Source organism: Arabidopsis lyrata, assembly GCF_000004255.2.
Source record: "Arabidopsis lyrata subsp. lyrata unplaced genomic scaffold ARALYscaffold_6, whole genome shotgun sequence".
Lineage (NCBI taxonomy): Eukaryota > Viridiplantae > Streptophyta > Magnoliopsida > Brassicales > Brassicaceae > Arabidopsis > Arabidopsis lyrata.
In genome coordinates this window covers 8,057,079-8,075,134 of record NW_003302550.1, presented here as the reverse complement: position 1 = coordinate 8,075,134, position 18,056 = coordinate 8,057,079, and the positions used below count along the sequence as shown (strand labels likewise).

Below are 18,056 nucleotides of genomic sequence, written 5' to 3'. Positions count from 1 at the left end.
TGTGGGTTTTTAATCAAATATTTTGAAAAAGCATAGTGCATATGGATTGTTTTGTATATTGGGATTTCTATGAGTTTTTTTCTTACAAAATAACATTTAATTTTGATGTATGCATAGACATTTAATTATATTTTTCAATTGGTTTACAGTCTATTTACTTTTCGGTCTATTATAACTTTTGTATATTAAAAAAATTAAATTTTAACCAACATGGTATTACTTTCGATCTTCATAAAAAAATTTCTTAGTCAAACTTAATACAGCGTCTCCTTTTCTAGAATTTTCTTTCACTTCCTAGTATTGTATTAAGGATACACTCAAATCATTGATTGAGTATATTACGGGCCATATATATAGTCAGGGTCGGCGCAGAGGGCAAGCTACCGAAACCACCGATTAAGGCCTCAAAATTTGAGGGCCTTTTTACCTAAAAATTTGTTAAGTTTTCTTATATACAATAATTTTTGTAGGGCCTTTTAAAAATATTGTTGGCTTTTAGAGACAACTACAATATTCTTTTTAATGATAAAAATCTAATTTAAAAGAACTAGATTTATTCGCCCGCGCGTTGCGCGGGATACCAAATTTCAACGGGTTACAATACAAAATGTCAAAACTAATCATAATCGTTTGAATTTCAAAACATAGAAATTATAAAATATATTTGGTAGGAAACACGTAATAATAAAAGTTATATAAGATGAATCGGTCTCGGTAGTTATCAATGGACTTTATCAAAAAGAGAGTTATTTCCATAAACAAATCTTGTAAGTATATTTTTCTTGATGTTTTGACCTATCGTACCTCGTACTAAAAGTAAATTTGCTAAGTTTGAACATCAATCTATGAAAATATATAAACGTAATATTCATGCCACTTCAATAGGTTTGGAGAGCATAATTTATCTATTGAAGCAAGACCATAATACCTAAAGGAAAATTTTGACCAAATCATAAATGTCTTTATCTTATCTATCCTATTATGCTTACATGGTTCGACGATTTAACCCGATGTTGAATATGATAGTCTGGTTTACTAAACCAAATTATCTATAGTGCATACATATATCCGATGAATTTCGTTTAGTCATGTGCATACATATATCTGATGCTTCAGGATCTTCAAACATTTTTTCGTCATCTTCTATGATGCATTTGTTCGCTTTCCAACATCTACTCTTCTATTATCTTCTATGCTCACTTACATATAATAAAACTTTAAATTGATTCTTAACTCAAAACTATTTCCTCATTTTCATCTTCTTAGTTTATCTTTCGTTTATTAGTTATATGGTTTTCGTGCTTCAGTGTAATGTAATTTTACGAAAGATATATATTTGTTATAACTTTCTCAATAGTACTTATTTAGATTTTTACCTATATTTAAACATATTCAATTTTTATTTAGAAAGCAAACAATAATGTAGATATAATTGTATTATTTTTATTCCTATATTTTACTCTAATTTAATATTTAGATACAATGAATCTTTCTATTTTTTTCATCAATGTGAATCTATACTATTACTATCTCGAAATAATGTAGATATAATTGTATTGTTTTTATTCTTATATTTTACTCTAATTTAATATTAAGATACATTGAATCTTTCTATTTTTTTCGTCAATGTGAATCTATACTATTACTCTCTCGAAATATAATTTTAAATATAAATTATTTCTTTTATCTTTAAAAACTTATACAAACATACATTTACTATAACATTTAACCATTTATTTTTTTAATCTAAAAATATTATTATTTAAAATGAATTTCTTCTATTTCATTATTATCTCTTTAAGTTAATGTTTCCATGAAATATGAATATCTTCTTATTATTAAAAAAAAAAAAACTCTTATAGCTTTCCATTTCAATTCAATTCTTTTGTTCATCCTAAATTATATTTGAGGTTTCCTTATTATTCTTAAAATGATAGTTTTTAATGTTTTATTTTATTTTTAATAAGTTATTATTTGTTTGTAATTGTATAATAAATTTCATTAAGAATCCTTTTATCCATCTTAAATAACATTGATATCTTTATAAAATTTTCATAATTATTTTTTATTTCTTAATTAAATATTTAGGGGTTATGTTCATTTTAAGTTATATATTAACATAAAATTAATTTTAAGTGTTTTATATGTATATATGTTACACTCATGTTATTCTTATTCAAGTAACCTTTATTTAAAATTGTGCATTAATTGATGATTATTTCTTTGATAATGAGATGTATTAACCATAAAATTAAATATTTTGAAATAATTGTTGGTGGGATCTATAATATTAATGTGGTGATGATGTGGACACCCTAAGAGGAGAGAAACTCTCCCATTATATATATAGATTTTTTTTTTTTATGGTTTTAATTTTGCTTAGGGCACCCAAATTTACCGGACCGGCACTGTGTATAGTAGGAGAATATATACTTTAGCGATGCGATTAAGGTTAGAGATCGAAGGAGCTCGTCATCGTGATAGAGAATATATAATAAGATTGGCATTCTAAAGATAAATTGCAAAAGAGGAAGGATAGATATTGACGTTGGTTTTTTTTTTTCCTTCTAGAGACTTTTTATTAAACTTATCAAAGATCATTGTTTACAGCTGCATTAAGAAACATTTGACACGAATGGTACATGCACCATTGGTTTGGAAAATTTCTAATGGTTTTTGCTAATAGATCATCCGAATACTGGTTTTGTTGACGATGCTTGAATAGATATTGACGTTGGTTGGTGCATTTCTTCATTTGTTTGCCCTAGTTTTCATTTTCTCTCTCTCCTTCGACCTTAAGAAAGTTTTGTTTTTATATTTTCATTTTTCAATCACACTAAACTCCAAACCCCTTTTATATATTTACCAAGTTACCAATTTAAGTCATTAAAATTATTGTTTCATTTATTTATTTTATAAAGTCATTCAAAATATTTGTTACATGATAGTGCGGACGGTGTTTAGGAAGTCAAGTGGCTCTTTCACGACAGCCTAAATTGATTATATAGTTATACCACCAAGAATTGTGTTTTAAAAAATTTGCTTTTCTAGTAATATGCTCGCACCACTTGACTGTATTAATGCAGAGATAAAAAGATGTAAGAGACGTTGCACTCGAAGCAATTAATGTGGAAACACATTTTCATAAAGTATAGACCACCCGGTTGGGGCTAAACATAGCAACCCAATAATACATACAATCGAAGGAAATGAGCTTCTGTTTATAAATTAAATGACAAGAAAAAAATAAGAAGAAGCAAAAACTACTAATTAACAAGTTGTGTTGCTACAACCTTCACGAGGATCGATCTTGTTGTTTGTAGTGGCGAATCAAGTGTTAGCTTTAAACTTTCCATTGGTTTTCAATTAGGATTGTAGTTAGTTGATCATATATGGATTTCTTTATAAGCAAAAGAAAGGTCTGCATAATGTTAACTTACATTTACCAATCCCTTGATATTTTTTTCTCCTTCGATTACACAAGCATCCATACTAGGATATTCACCTCGGACATTCAAAACCGCAAAAAATTATTTGGGGTCATGATCCCTAACTTGTAGGATGGTTGGAATAAGTTTGCACTATACTACTTATAGTTAAGTGAATTGTGTGTTTTAACAAAAAAAAAAATATCATGTACTTCTAAAGCGACAGACTGATTCATTAGAAAGAATATATATTGAGCGTTATGGTTGTAGAATATATCAACTAGAAGAATTGTATCGAGGTCTCTAGAACTACTGCTGGAACATCGAGATTAGCCACTGAAACAGAAGAGATAGAGAGAGTGACGATTCACGGAGATTGATCACGGGGGAGAGAGCTCGAAGAAACTCAAAAGTTGCCATTGCCATTGCCACATAGCTCCGAAAGCTTTTCTTTGTGACCCTTAAAGTTTTTGGGTCAATGATAGAACAAAATAATATTATATTAAATATTTTGTTATTATAATAAGACTTTAATTTCTAGATTATGTAAGCAAATATATCTTTGAATTTAATTTTGGTGGATTATATTTGACTATATCTAAGATATTTTAATTATTTTAAGCAAACCTCTAATTAAATTATTCTAGTTAATTTGTTTTTGTTATATATGGATTTATTTCTTATAATCAAAAGGAAAATACACTTTTCCAACATTTTTTGAGAACAGAGGACCAAAATTATCACTCAAATCTTTGAAGAAAAATAAGATTTATCTTTACAACAAAAGTTGCTTAACCTAATCAGTAATTACATATTCCCTACCCAATTTAACCTAATCACCCAATCAAAATCTTGAGCTTAGCCCATAGAGAGCAAGAACCAGATGCTAACCAAAAAGATGTTATGTAAAGTTGTCTGTATCGCTATTGTTTGATATTGGACTTGAATAGCCTTCATGCTTTAGAAACAATGCATAAAGAAGCTCATTCCACGAATCAGGAACTCCAGGGAGACACCAATGGCTGCAGTCTTGCCTGTGGAATGGCGCAGGACCAGCCAAGCCCAAGTAGTACAGTGATGGGTGACCATCGTTTCTTTGAGCAGCCATGGCTGTTATGTTCAACACTTTCAGTTCAACCGTCTCTGATGTTTTCAAGTAGTAAAGAGACGATGACAAGACATCTTGAAGGAGCTTTATATGATCCCATGTCTCTGCTGGAACCAGAGAGGCTCCAAAATCAGGCAGTGTCTCCATATGACATGTTCCTCCGGTTCTCCAATCTCCTCCCCTGATTGAGAGAAAACAGTGATTAAATGGAAGCTTAAGATTGATCAAAGATTCTTGTTTTGTAAATATGCGTGACAAACCTGAAATGCACAGGGGCAAATGTGCGGAAGAAGACCTGTGTCTTGTTTGCATCAACCTCTTCTTGTATCCATTTCATAACGGTTTTCATAGCTCGTCTATACGCATGCTCTATCTTCATTCGCATTTGCACTTTTTCTCCTTCTTGAAAGTAACAACCTCTGCAGTAACAAATCCAAGATCAGTCAAGGAACCAAACTAAGCTGATTAGTTCTGAGAATGTTAACAAGAAGAAAGAAGCTAACCCGCGAATAGTTTTCTCATAGTTCCACCAATGTCCGGTGTTAAACACTAATATATCCGCATCTTTCCACTTGTCGGCAGTCCATTCCATCGTCTCTAGTTTAAGTGTCGTCTTTACCTTTTCTGGTGATCCACTAGGTGGACGGCTTTGGAGAACCAAAAACGGTGCTCTATAGTATTCAACAGTGCAATTGTAGTCATGAAACCTGAACACAAAGAAGCCCATGTGCTTTGTGATGGGTCTATTGTTCACTTCATAAACCAAATTCTTGTTCCTGATTGCAGAAGCTAGCATACAAAGAAGAGACTCCCATTGGTTTCTTCCAATTGAATCTCCCACAAATACCAGCCGCTTGTTCCTTAGCTTCTCCAGCATCAACTTGGCATCAAATCTGATCCATTATATAACAAGAAGTGTAAGCTAAGTAACAATAATTCAAACAAACACATTATTAACAACTAATCTATAAATCCAACGCCATAAACACTCCTTTGATCTGGGTGAGAATCAGATCCTAAACATAACATTTCTAATCCCATACAATCTCTAAGACAAAACTGAAAGCGACTTAAGAATCTTTAGCAAACTCCTTTGGCTACAGAGAAAGATGCTGAAACTGTGAAGAACATCAAACCAAAAAGCACCGTTCTTTTTTCCCTCACTTTCCCATTTACCTGGGCAAATCACAATGGTTAGGTTGCCATCTCCACTTAGTATAGAACAAATCAAGTCTCCCAAACTCAGTACATCTGAATCCTTCATCAAGAAAGGTGCAATCTTTAGACTGATACAACGGATACGATTCGTCCCAAACCCATTTCCCATCGAACAAATCACAACCATTCCCACTCTCTTCAAGAAACCCAACTTTGGTGTTGTTATCTACAAACCCATCAAGCTCCTTAAGCCAAAGAAATCTCTCCGATTGATCCGAAAAGTCATGACTTTTAGTTTTAGCGACGGTTCTGTAATCGAGATAGAAGAAGCTGAAGACTAAACACAAACCCACCAAGAAAAAACCCAAGACTCCTAGTGACGGCTCGAATACGAGCCTTAAACGCTTGAATCTCTTTATTACTACTTCGGAGATTGGCATGGCTTCGTCGTCTTCTTGAGATGGGTTCTTCGACATCTGTGAGGTTTTTATTTTTAAGAAGAAACTTCAAAAGTTGAAGACTTTATTATTCTCTGAGTAGAGATTCTTCTTCTTCTACTTCTTGTGGCTTTGCTTTCTAAAAGAAATCAATAGAGCCAAAAGAAATTGAATGAGAAACAAGGAAAGAGTAAGCTGAAGAGACAGCTTTGCTTGGAATAATGGATTCGTCAGATTAGTAAATGGATTAGCGAACAAATACACATCCAAAGGTGTAATTAGCTTAAAATTTTCGGTTTCAAAATCTTTAAAAACATAAAAGAACAGTCTCAACTTTTTTCTTGACCGTCTTGTTTCGTAAAGGGAGAGACTTGGAGAGTGTGTGAATCGTGGGTCCTCTTAAGTGGCGGGTCCCGTAGATCCAAAACTTGTCAGACGCGCGATCATGGCGCGTGGAAAAAGTGATGAGAGTGGTGGGGCTTAAGACGGCGCATTAAAACGGTTAAGGCGTTTGGTGCGTGTGTGATTCATTTTCAAATTCACCGAAAATTGCGTTTTGGTCCAAAAATGAGTATATGTGAATGATTTCTTATATCATTTTTTTTGGTATGAAATATGTGATTGATTTACTACACTAATGGTTGGTAGACTCAATAAATTGAATTTGGTAATTAGATGGAATCTTTTAATGGTTAAAGAAAAGTACAAAATTTAGATTAGTGAAGCACGAAAATCCTCCGACTCGAAGCCGTTCATGCCGGAGATTTGAATGAACACATCACATGTTATTTGTCTAGGGACAAGATTCAATGAAAGTCAGAGAGTGAGAACCGAGAAAAGGTTGCGTACCGGCCAAGATCAAATTAGTACCTTTAATTGTTATAATGCTTTTGTACAACTACTGATTTAAAGACAAAAACAAAATTAATGATTTGGTCCAACTCTAAAACCAAGTACTAGCAGTGTAAGAGAGGATGGATCTCATAATAATCACATATACACTGTTGCTTCCTTCCTCTGCTGCTTCCAGCCTCAATTCAACTTCAGCCAATGAACTTTGATTGAGAGAGCAGTCACAGTGGTCTTTGTTTGTGATTTGCAAGGGCCAATCGTCGTAAAAGCAGATCTACTTAGGGACCATGTAGAACCACAATCTCGTAATGGAGCGCACAATTGTTCAAGGTTTGCATCAGATAAGCCATTTTCTTACAAACCAGAGATTATTTTAGGTTGCTGATAAAGGATGGTTCTTAAACACTTGTGTTTGTAACTTCAGATCGATTAAGGCAATCGGTACTATACTAAGATATGATTTTGAGTGATTGATAAAAAAAAAAACGGGCCATGGTGGATAGTTAACAGATTGATCTTAAGGTTGATTAAGAAGAAAATTTTGATAAGGTTCTTCCTCACACATTTTGATAGGTCTGTTATTGAAACCGATTATAAGACTACCTTTTCTCCTCCCACCCCTCGACATTGCTATTGTCCCACCTCGCTTCTTGTTCTTCATCTACAAGATCAGATAGTAAGAACAAGGTTAATGAACACTCAAAGTTCTGTAAGTTAGAACTTTTAAGACTATGGACTCCGCAACGACTAAGAACATAAAGGGTTCATCTACAAGATCAGAGAGTAAGAAAAACATAGCGAACACTCAAAGTTGTATGGGTTAGAACTCTTAAGACCATGGATTTTGCAATGAGTAAGAGCGTAAAGGGCTCCAAGAAATTACACTATTTGGTAACAAAATGAAAGAGAAAGAGTTTTCAGAGAATCTCTAAATGGCCAATCATCTTCTGCTATTAGCACCCTGCACTTGCGTAAACTAGTTCTAAATTGGTGATCACTAGAATCATGTTTTCACTAATCACAATTGAAGTTCAACAACTTAGCAATTATGCAAGTTTAGTGATCAAAAATGAAAGAAATTATGGCATTATGCGGTTTTTCTCCATCAATGATGCAATTACACACACATTGTTACCAATCGGAACTAGAAGCAAGATCTCGGGACTGTAGAGGAAAAAGTTTGAGACTTTCTTTAGCACTGGTGCCAATTCTCGAAAACTAAGATATCTAAAACTTTCACTTGAATCCGAGCAAAAACAAGTTTTCAAACCCAGATTGGGATCTTCACAAATCTCTAACGCATCATGAGATACCTTAATAACTTCCAAAGTCTAATGGATCATCAACTTACCCATCAATCATTCACAGCATAAATCTATCTCTTCTGAAATGAAACATAAGCAGAGCGATTGAAAGAGAGAGACAGAGAGAGAACACAAGACCTTGTTGTTGATGTTGTTGAGAAGATTGAAGAGATCTTTCGTATTGTTCAGCCTTTTCAAGGAAAGGCTTGTAACCAAGTTCCAGTGACAAGTAACCAAAGGCCAATGATCCCAACACCACCACCGATGATCGAATCGCGTTGTCCATCACCGTCCTCTTCATCTTCTTCCTCTCTCCAAAACCTCCGATTCCCGAAAAAGTTTTTGTCTTTTTCTTCTTTCCTGTAAAATAATTAAATAAAAACGAGACCTTCTGAACCAAATAGAGTGTCCATCTCTCGGTGCTGTATCGGAAGCCGTAGCTCAACGAGAATCTGATGTTGGTGAAGCATAGCGTCATCTCTGGCTTGGGACGATTGACTTCTCACTCACCTTCTTCTTCTTCAAGTGTGCTCAGAAGGCAACAGTTCTTGGTACGTACGCTTTGTGGGTCACAAATTCATCGCCCCAAGCTCATCAGAGCAATGAGTTCCACATCGGAGGCCGACGCTGAGAGTGTACTTCGAACCGTGACGCCATCGCTCGATCCCAAACGACACAAAGGCCAAGCTGGTTAGTACTCTTCTTCGTCTCTACGTAATTGCTACCGTGTTTTGTGTTTGGTTATTCAACTGTGTGATCAGTAATTAGTCAAATTCGAAACTTTAGGATTTTAAAGTTTGAGTCTTTTTAGGTTCGTTTAGCTCATGTGTTGAAATTGATCTTGTGTCAGGGAAGATAGCTGTGATTGGAGGATGTCGTGAATACACAGGAGCTCCATACTTTGCTGCCATTTCAGCTTTGAAAATCGTTAGTAGTTTCTTTTTCCACAGCTTCTCGCTACTCATCTTTGGTTTTGAAGTTAATCTGTACACAAATGAGAAGACTGGTTTCATGTCTGTAAAACTTGTAGGGTGCTGATTTGTCTCATGTCTTCTGCACGAAAGACGCAGCTCCTGTTATAAAGAGCTATAGTCCTGAGCTTATAGTTCACCCTGTTCTTGAGGAATCATATAGCATCAGGTGAAAACTCCATTCCATAGTGTGTGCTACTTCTCCTGTGTGGTTTCGTTCCGTAGGTTTTTATTACAATCCCTGATTCATATCTGTATGAATGGTATTCTGGACGTAGTCAACTCAGTGAAGAAGATCAAAGAAAAGTTCAAGATAAAGTGCTCGGGGAAGTCGATAAATGGATGGAAAGATTTGATTGCCTTGTTATTGGTCCTGGTTTGGGAAGAGATCCATTTCTCCTGGTACAGATTCATCTAGTCCTGCTTCATCACATTACAGAATTTGATTTGTCATTGCTTTGGTGGTGGACTTACAAGTTATGATTCTGTATTTCCAGGAATGTGTGAGTAAAATCATGCTTCTTGCCAAAAAGTTCAATGTTCCTTTTGTTGTAGATGGGGTAAGCAATGATAGATAGCATAAAGTGCGGATGTGATAGGCTCTTGTCTTTTCCCAAATCTTGATTGTTTTATCTTCTGACTGTTCCGTGGTGATTCCGCAGGACGGGCTGTTTCTTGTAACAAATTCCATTGATCTTGTCCACCGCTATCCACTTGCTGTGTTAACCCCAAATGTGAACGAGTATAAGCGCCTGGTTCAAAAAGTGCTGAATTGTGAAGTAGATGAACAAAATGCTGAAGACCAGTTACGTACTTTGGCCAAACAGTAAGTACAAAAATGACTTCACAGGACTAGAATATTAGAATCTGAAAATCTTCACAAGACATCTCGAGGGAACTAGGGAAGTATCTCACACACATCACCAGGCTCATCTGGTGATTTGCAGCGAAAAATCTAATGATAATAATGTTAAACGCCTGTGTCATTCAGGATTGGTGGTGTCACGATTCTCAGGAAAGGGAAATCTGATCTTATAAGCAATGGGGAGACAGGTGAGTAACTTTTTAGCTATCTTTTCTTTTGGTTAGAGAATGTTGAGAACGCAAGGTGTGATTATCTCTGTTTTGCAGTAAAATCAGTAAGCATATATGGTTCACCAAGGCGCTGCGGTGGACAAGGCGATATTCTCTCTGGGGGGTTAGCTCATCGTTCTTTGATCCAATATCATTAGATTGCTCAGGTTACCACAATTAAAAGTCTGAACTTTTGTAACCACTAATAGTGCCTACATGGATTTGGTTTTATCTAGTGTTGCAGTGTTTTGGTCATGGGCACGACAGCTTAAATCGGATCCTGAAAGGTTAGATACATACTAGATTGGGCTATACATAATTGGTTGAGCAAAGTGGTTTTGACAATCTCTGAAACCCAAAAAATTTCAGTCCCGCTGAGAATCCAGCTATCTTGGGATGCATAGCTGCATCTGGCCTGCTGAGAAAGGCTGCATCTCTGGCCTTTACAAAACATAAGAGATCAACTCTCACAAGCGACATTATCGAATGTTTAGGGGAGAGGTATGGATTTCTTTCTTACTGGAACTGCTGCATCAGAGAATCCACAAAAACATTTCGTCTCGATCATAATGTTTATCGGCTTTCTTTAATAGTTTGGAGGATATCTGCCCTGCATCTTAATCTCAGAACACATGAAGTAGAGTTGTCTTGCCTACTACGACATCTTATTGTCTCTGTGAATTCAGAAGTTGTTCTTGTTTCTGTTCTCTGGTGTCTATTTTCCTCACTACTGTTTTTTTCTGAATAATAAACCTGAATCTTGTGATTACCAAATAAAGATTACGACTCGGTGCTCAGAACCCGTTCTCTTCCAGTGTCAATATTACTTCTTACAGATACATGTATACATACTGAGAATTGTGAGATTTACTATAGTAACAGAGACGAAAGGATCAAGAGAAGGTAGATTTTGGTTTCAGAGACATTAAACTTATTAGGAAGAAGACACTAATAACACCAGAAGACATACACGGGATGTACAAAGAAGCATAAAACATAAGAGAGATATAACACTACACACATCACCAACCATTGATAGCTTCAAGAACTCATAGAACAGCTTTTTGTTTTTCCTACATCATTTTTTATTTTTTTGCTGTCACAGTTCGAGATTTAAGAGACATGGATCTTCTTCTTTGTTTGTTTTCTTTAATCCTCAATCTGCAAGAACTGTTGCTCCTTCCACCTGTTCCCACCACCAAAGTTTGTGTTGTAAGTTGCTGAACAGAATATACTTAATATGATTTGTTTTTGGAGAATCAATTACCTTAAAGGTGGCTCCCCAAATTTCTTCCTCATTAGCAGGAACTGCAGTGATCTTGTTCTTAGGGTTCTCGAAGCTCCTAAGCCCACCTAACGCCGTTGAGTAATAACAGCCTGAAACCCACGCATACACAACCATTCAAAAATCAAAATCGCTTCAATGGAACAGGTAATGCTCCGAAAAATCTTGAATTTAGGAGTGAACAGACAAACTGAACAACGAACCTTGAGGGAAAGACGCAAGAGACTTGCCACAAGCACCTTTTAGCAACTCAACATCATCAGCAAATGCCACATACCCATCAGCTGTTATTCCCCAATACAATGGAACCTTGCCAACTTGGTCCTGCAGCAAATCAAAAACCGGTTTTTTACCGCTAGATTCAATCTACTTCACAGTTAAAAAGGGTTTATGAGGGGGTTAAAATAACTTACAGAAGCTACAAACAGAGTGGAGGTTGATTTATCGAAGACCACAAAGGCGAAATCACCGCTTAGGTGAGCCACAACGTGGTTGGCCGGGTAAGGAGCTCTGTCACGGAGAGTCTTATAAGCCTCGATGACCAAAAGAACCTCGTTTGCGTTCTTTGCAAGCCCGTATTGCTGTTTCAAGCTTCCTAGGTTGTCAAGTGAACCTTGGAACAAGCAGAATATCTCATCCTTAGCCCCAAATGATCTGTATCATTTCAAAAAACCATCTTACGACAAGCCTATATATCACACCAAGTCCAAATTAACTTAACTTGAGCAAGATAAGTCCAAATTATCTTAATTTGAGCAAAATAAGAAAACTTTAAACCCATCTAGAGAAAAAGTATTGCAAATAAACTATTGAAGTTTTAAATGCGAATAGTCAGACGGATAAGTCAGCATCAAATCTTTAAATAGACATGCAATTATGAATGTATTGGTATTTTGATATGGGTAAAATCTAAAGATAGAGTGTGGTGCATAAGGCTATTAATGGTCGTGGGATTTTATTGTAAGGTTTGGTGGCCCAACCAAAGTTGTCTTTGTAGTTTGGCCATATTATTGCATATCCAAAATACATACAGTCCCTATAGTTGTAACCATATAGAAATTTGTGAATGAATTTGGAAATGTAATTTTGATTATTCTTATGCTAAATTTTTGTAATCGGATTCTCAGTGACATGGATGTTGTCTATATGGTGTATAGACAATATCTATGATGTACCTTGTATATGCGAATTATCCATACAAATTTGGATCGCTATATGGTGTATCCACACTTCAAAAACTATGCGAATTATCCATACAAATTTGGATCGCTACATTTAAATAAAGCTACCTATGATGTACCTTGTATATCCATATTTCCTATATATATATATATATATATATAAATAATTTTAGAAAATATATTCGGACTCTAAAATTATTATTGTTTGGGTCCACACCACACCACACCACACCATACCACAAACATACATCACCCTAAGTTAAGTGGAGTGCTTAGAAGAATAACATAATTATGTAAATCGGAATCTAGTAGAAAGTAGAAACAATATAAAACTAAATAATCTACAAAATTAAAATCTAAATCAGATAATTCTCACTAATTCCCTACCTTCTTAACAATTTTAGATAAGAAAATCGGACGAAATCAAATGAAATATGGTCCATACATGCAAATATGCAATTGACTTTAATTTTGTTGTTTAATATATATATATATATATATATATATATATATATATATATATATATATATATATATATATTTCAAGATTTTATTTGTCAGCGAAATTTAAAGGCTCGACGATGATCTCATCACCGTCCGATCATATCGATCCGACGGTGAAAACTTTGGAATCATTGTAAAAAGCCAGGTTTACATAGAAATGAACATAAGGAAAATCGCCGGCGACTCACCTCGGCCGGAGAGGACTCTCGTTGTGATGGCTGTAAGCTAGCTGAACATAGTCGCCGACTTGTACAGACACGGCGGAGGGATTTTTCTCGACGAAACGCTTCACTAGAGTTGCCCCGGTTGTTTTCGGCGACGGAGTTCGGCTTCCGGCAGCTACCAGCTCTTCCGGCGGCGATACTATAGCTCCACTGAAAATTCCCAACATTTTCTCTCTCTCCTCCGGTGATAACAATCACTTCCTCAATTTCCCAGCAAAAGAAAAAAAGAATTATAAGGTAATTAAATTTCTGAGCTTTCTCTCTCTGGTAAAGATATATCGGACATGGAAGTCGAGACAAAGGAGAGAGATATACGATGGTGTTTAAATATAAGGAAGAAGAAGATATCGAGGGTATTTACGTCATTTCAAGTCTTCATGAATCTTCATCTCTCTTGATTCTTCTTCTTACACTGAAATTAACGTCGATACGTCATCGTATGGGCAGTGACGCAGCACAAATACGTGGGTCCCACACGGAAGAGATGGAATCATTCTGGAGCGTTAGATTCTAGTGTTGTGGGACCAATCTTGCCATTTGTGGTCTCTTGTCTTATCCACCCTTTTTAATAATTATCGAAATGTTTTACTTTAAAATTATTAAAAGTGAATCTTAAATATATTTATTTGAAATTTAACGTAAACTTTTTTCCATTTTTATGGTAAACATCCACTTTACGTAAAAAATGAAAAAAGAAATAACATCAACTTTAATTTTTGGTATAACTCTACAAGTTATTACTTTTTCTTCCAATTTCTTCGCCATAGTTCCTTTTTTTTTGGTGAGTCTTCGCCATAGTTCCTTACCTTCATATAGAAAACCAGCAAAAAAAATCATAAAGAAACTAAATAATGTAATATGTAATCAACAGGTGAGATGTAATAGGCATAAAACATACAATTTTCCTTTAACCATCAACTTTTTTTTGTTTGAAAAAATCTGTCTATCTAAACATAAATAAAATGTTGACAAAAATAATTGGTGATTTTCAAAAAGAAAAAAAAAATATATGTCAATTATATCAAGCGGTGTCACCAATTACTTTCTGTTTTCTCACCAACCATAACCAAAAAAATTATATTGGTTTTAGTGTGTTTCAAGACGTCTATATTTGTTTGTGAAAGTTATTTAACGAAAACATAATCTCTAATGATTTGTATAATTATTAATACATGCTTTAAACTCGTATAGTTGTTATAGTTGGAAAAAAGCATATGTGTGTTTTATGAGCCAATTGAGTAGGAGCAAGGAAGAGATTGTGATCTGAAAGCAACTTGAACCTACTTTAAATGGACATTTATCATCAACGATAATTTTGTAATACTATTGAAATTTATAAATTTAGGAATCTTTCTTTTCTTACATACTTCTAACTTCATCCAGAGAATAAGATATGTCAGATAAACATTAAACCTCTTTTTTTTTAGAAAATAAATTAAAACAGCAACGTGATCAAATTTTCCAGGGTATCAACAGCATATATATCTTCAATAAAGACTATAATATTAAAAACGAATTAGTACTATGAATGTTGGATCTTGGGTAGCTATATGTAATTAGCTGTGGATCATAATATAGACTTTTAAAATCAAACTTTTCGTCCTTGAGAGCTTATTCAATTTTGTATGCTCTATTTTGAAACTACTCCTGTTAGAAATTCCATAAAGATTCAAAACCATGTCCTACATAATTTTGTCAATAGTTTGAAGCTTTTGTAAATTGCAATAACAATTTTAAGAAAACTTTCACATGGAGATTATGCAGCGGCTGAGGATTCAGTTTTTGATTTTTCTTTTGAAACTAAATAATAATAATTTTTAAAATAAAACGTCAAGAAAGGATATTAGAAGAACAGTGAACGCCCCTTGTTTTTTTTTTTTGGTTTCGGGGTTTGGCCCACGGCCTTAAAATTTGTCTTTGCACATTTCCTCTTAGTATATAATTTCATATCAACATGCATAAGAATATTTGCGCACATCTTAGTACCATGCATAAACAGCCAACTTTAGTTTGTTGAATGTTGATACTTTTTTCCCAAATTATATGACCTAAATAAACTATTAAGCCTTTATTTGAACACAAAGATGGTTGAGTTGCTTAAGATTTTCTACCATTTGTTAAGAAAATATCACACACACACAAAGGGAAAACCATCAAATACATATATGGTTTGGTGACAACAACCTAGAAAATGTATAAGATGAGAGACTAATACTATTTCGTGGCAAGTATCAGAAAATGTTAAAATGTGTAGTTTGAGGTTGTTGAGTTAATTGGATTTCTTATTCAGAACAATCTGATCTGATAATGAATAAACTTCCAAGAAAATGGTTTCTAAAACTTTGTTAAACAAAAAAAAAAAACTGATTTATTTTTATCCGACCCATAAGATCCGGTTTATCGGCCGAACAAACAGAACAAAAAATTTCTTTTTTGTGCAGTGCTTAATGGAGATTTAACTGTATATTAACACGAGATACCAAAAGACCATAACTTAACTGCAGCAGTTTTTTTTTTTTAAAAAAAAACTTTACCAAAACCATATCAAGTGGAACTAGACTAATTAAAAAGCCTCCAATAAATTTTGTTAAGGACACTCTTGATGTTATGACATCATACCAATACGCCTAATATTTGAGCTGCAATATTTGAGGTGGACAATTAATGTTTTAGCTTTTAACAAAAAATAATAATAATGTTTTAGCTATTGAATATCCACGTCTATGGATGATTTTAGTTTTTGATTATCATGATAATAATAGAAACATGATAATCAAAAACTAAAATCAGATAATATAGTTTTTGATTATTTTTTGTGAATATATTTTTATTTTAATATAGTTTTTGATTATTTTTTGTGAATATATAGTACTATGTTTTTGACTTTTCGATAAGATTTAAACTATATTAAAATCATATTCACAAAAATCAAAACGCAATACTGATAAATAATATAATATAAATTGAATGCAAAACATGAATGGCATATTTTTATTGATATTATAAAAGTCATTATCATTTGAATGGCATATTTTTATTGATATTATAAAGTCATTATCATTCTATGTTATTGTAAAATACAGCCACTAGTTTGTATTATTTTCTTATTTACTCAAAAAACAATTGTAGAAAACAGAAAGAAAGACCGAGCAAAGCCAACCATGGGCCTGGGAGTGGGAACTACAAAAGCTGAAAACGACTTTGATATTGTTTTGCTTTATTATCTTTGCAAATATTATTTATTTCCAAACTAGAATATTATCTCATTTCAACATGACATATACAAGATTTGTTTTTGCCACATACCATCATCCAACATAATAATTGGTTTTAAATTATATGTGGTAATTACTATATCATCTATTTCTCTACGTATGAATCCTCTGGAAAATGTTTGTTGTATTTGAAAATGTTGTTCATATCAAAGTCTGAGTCTCTAACTTTAAATATTGAATACTTAACCGTAAATGCACATACATACGCTAGTATAAGGAGGATCAAATTCACATTTAATCAAACGCTCACACATTAGAAATACAGTAGTTAGAAAACAAATTTCTTATTTTTCTTTGGAATAAAGATATAAGATAAAAACTTCTTTGAGCACAAGTCTTATATCTATTGATTTCGAGTTTTGGAGGGAAATTATGTTCAATTTTACTCGTATCACTTGTGTTTTCAGTATAGAGATATACAACATATACACGTTTTAACAATTTCTTTTAAAATTATAAATATGAATATATTCTCAAAAATATCATTTTAGTTTAACTTTCCAATATATAGTACAGGTTTGTGCCTTGTGGTATAAATATCATTTTTTTTGTCACAAACTCAATATATAAGAATATCTCAATATATATATTTTTGAATGAATGTTAAATTAATATCTCAATATTTCACTAATTTTTAGTTGTTAACATTAGTTAGAATTTTGAATCAAATGAACATGCAATTCTTATTGGACCATTGTTGATATATCCGCAAACATTGTCACCCTATCTCAATCACGTTAGCTTCAATCATCTATAATGCATCCCCACAAACACTTCCTACGCAGCTGTATTTATCTCTGATTGTTTTTTTCTCTTGATATTCTTCTTTTTCTTTTAGGATCATATCATGACTTTTCATCATTTCTTTTGGCAGTTTCTATTTTTTGCTTTTCTTTGATGCGATAATATGGACTGTACTGTGTAGCCCACTACTTCCCGTTCCCATCTTGCTATGATGTAATAGCAAAAATACCATATATTGGTCATTTATAATAATTTTTTAAAAAAAACTATAGCAATGGATAATAACAAAATTGTAAAAGAGTTTGTTCATTTAAAATAAGATACAAATTGAGAACACTGATAGTATCTTAGAATAACAATTAATATGAATGTGTTAATAATAATTAATAACAAATATAGATATATTACTGTTAAAAAATACTATAAAATAATAACAATTATATTTGGCATGTAAAGAATTCTGTATCATCTTAAAGCCCATCACTGAAAAAGTCCAATACAAAGCCTTCTA

The 18,056-nt window shown here is 33.4% G+C and overlaps 4 protein-coding genes across 5 annotated transcripts; 1 reads left to right on the top strand and 3 right to left on the bottom strand.

Annotated features, from left to right (window-relative positions):
• Positions 1 to 4,141: 4,141 nt before the first annotated feature.
• On the bottom strand, positions 4,142 to 6,499 carry LOC9307935 (protein trichome birefringence-like 11). Its single transcript, XM_002871820.2, has 4 exons — positions 5,713 to 6,499; positions 5,040 to 5,429; positions 4,797 to 4,955; positions 4,142 to 4,717 (listed from the first exon to the last, which is right to left on the bottom strand). The coding sequence occupies exons 1-4, from the start codon at positions 6,168 to 6,170 to the stop codon at positions 4,330 to 4,332; spliced, it is 1,395 nt and encodes a 464-aa protein (XP_002871866.1). The 5' UTR covers positions 6,171 to 6,499; the 3' UTR covers positions 4,142 to 4,329.
• Positions 6,500 to 6,955: 456 nt separating this feature from the next.
• Positions 6,956 to 8,677, bottom strand: LOC9310002. The gene is made up of 2 exons (XM_021023758.1): positions 8,426 to 8,677; positions 6,956 to 7,644 (listed from the first exon to the last, which is right to left on the bottom strand). The coding sequence occupies exons 1-2, from the start codon at positions 8,586 to 8,588 to the stop codon at positions 7,583 to 7,585; spliced, it is 225 nt and encodes a 74-aa protein (XP_020879417.1). The 5' UTR covers positions 8,589 to 8,677; the 3' UTR covers positions 6,956 to 7,582.
• Positions 8,678 to 8,689: 12 nt separating this feature from the next.
• Positions 8,690 to 11,132, top strand: LOC9307934 (ATP-dependent (S)-NAD(P)H-hydrate dehydratase). Of its 2 annotated transcripts, none has more exons than XM_002873888.2 (11): positions 8,690 to 8,977; positions 9,138 to 9,214; positions 9,318 to 9,427; positions 9,537 to 9,660; positions 9,756 to 9,818; positions 9,921 to 10,084; positions 10,250 to 10,311; positions 10,390 to 10,456; positions 10,569 to 10,619; positions 10,702 to 10,833; positions 10,926 to 11,132. In XM_002873888.2, the coding sequence occupies exons 1-11, from the start codon at positions 8,743 to 8,745 to the stop codon at positions 10,951 to 10,953; spliced, it is 1,113 nt and encodes a 370-aa protein (XP_002873934.1). In that variant the 5' UTR covers positions 8,690 to 8,742; the 3' UTR covers positions 10,954 to 11,132. The 2 variants fall into 2 exon arrangements, with proteins under 2 accessions (XP_002873934.1, XP_020879416.1); XM_021023757.1 differs by having other exon boundaries at positions 8,717 to 8,977; positions 9,546 to 9,660.
• Positions 11,124 to 13,931, bottom strand: LOC9310001 (stem-specific protein TSJT1). Its single transcript, XM_002871818.2, has 5 exons — positions 13,491 to 13,931; positions 12,031 to 12,271; positions 11,821 to 11,941; positions 11,600 to 11,709; positions 11,124 to 11,518 (listed from the first exon to the last, which is right to left on the bottom strand). The coding sequence occupies exons 1-5, from the start codon at positions 13,691 to 13,693 to the stop codon at positions 11,489 to 11,491; spliced, it is 705 nt and encodes a 234-aa protein (XP_002871864.1). The 5' UTR covers positions 13,694 to 13,931; the 3' UTR covers positions 11,124 to 11,488.
• Positions 13,932 to 18,056: the final 4,125 nt, after the last annotated feature.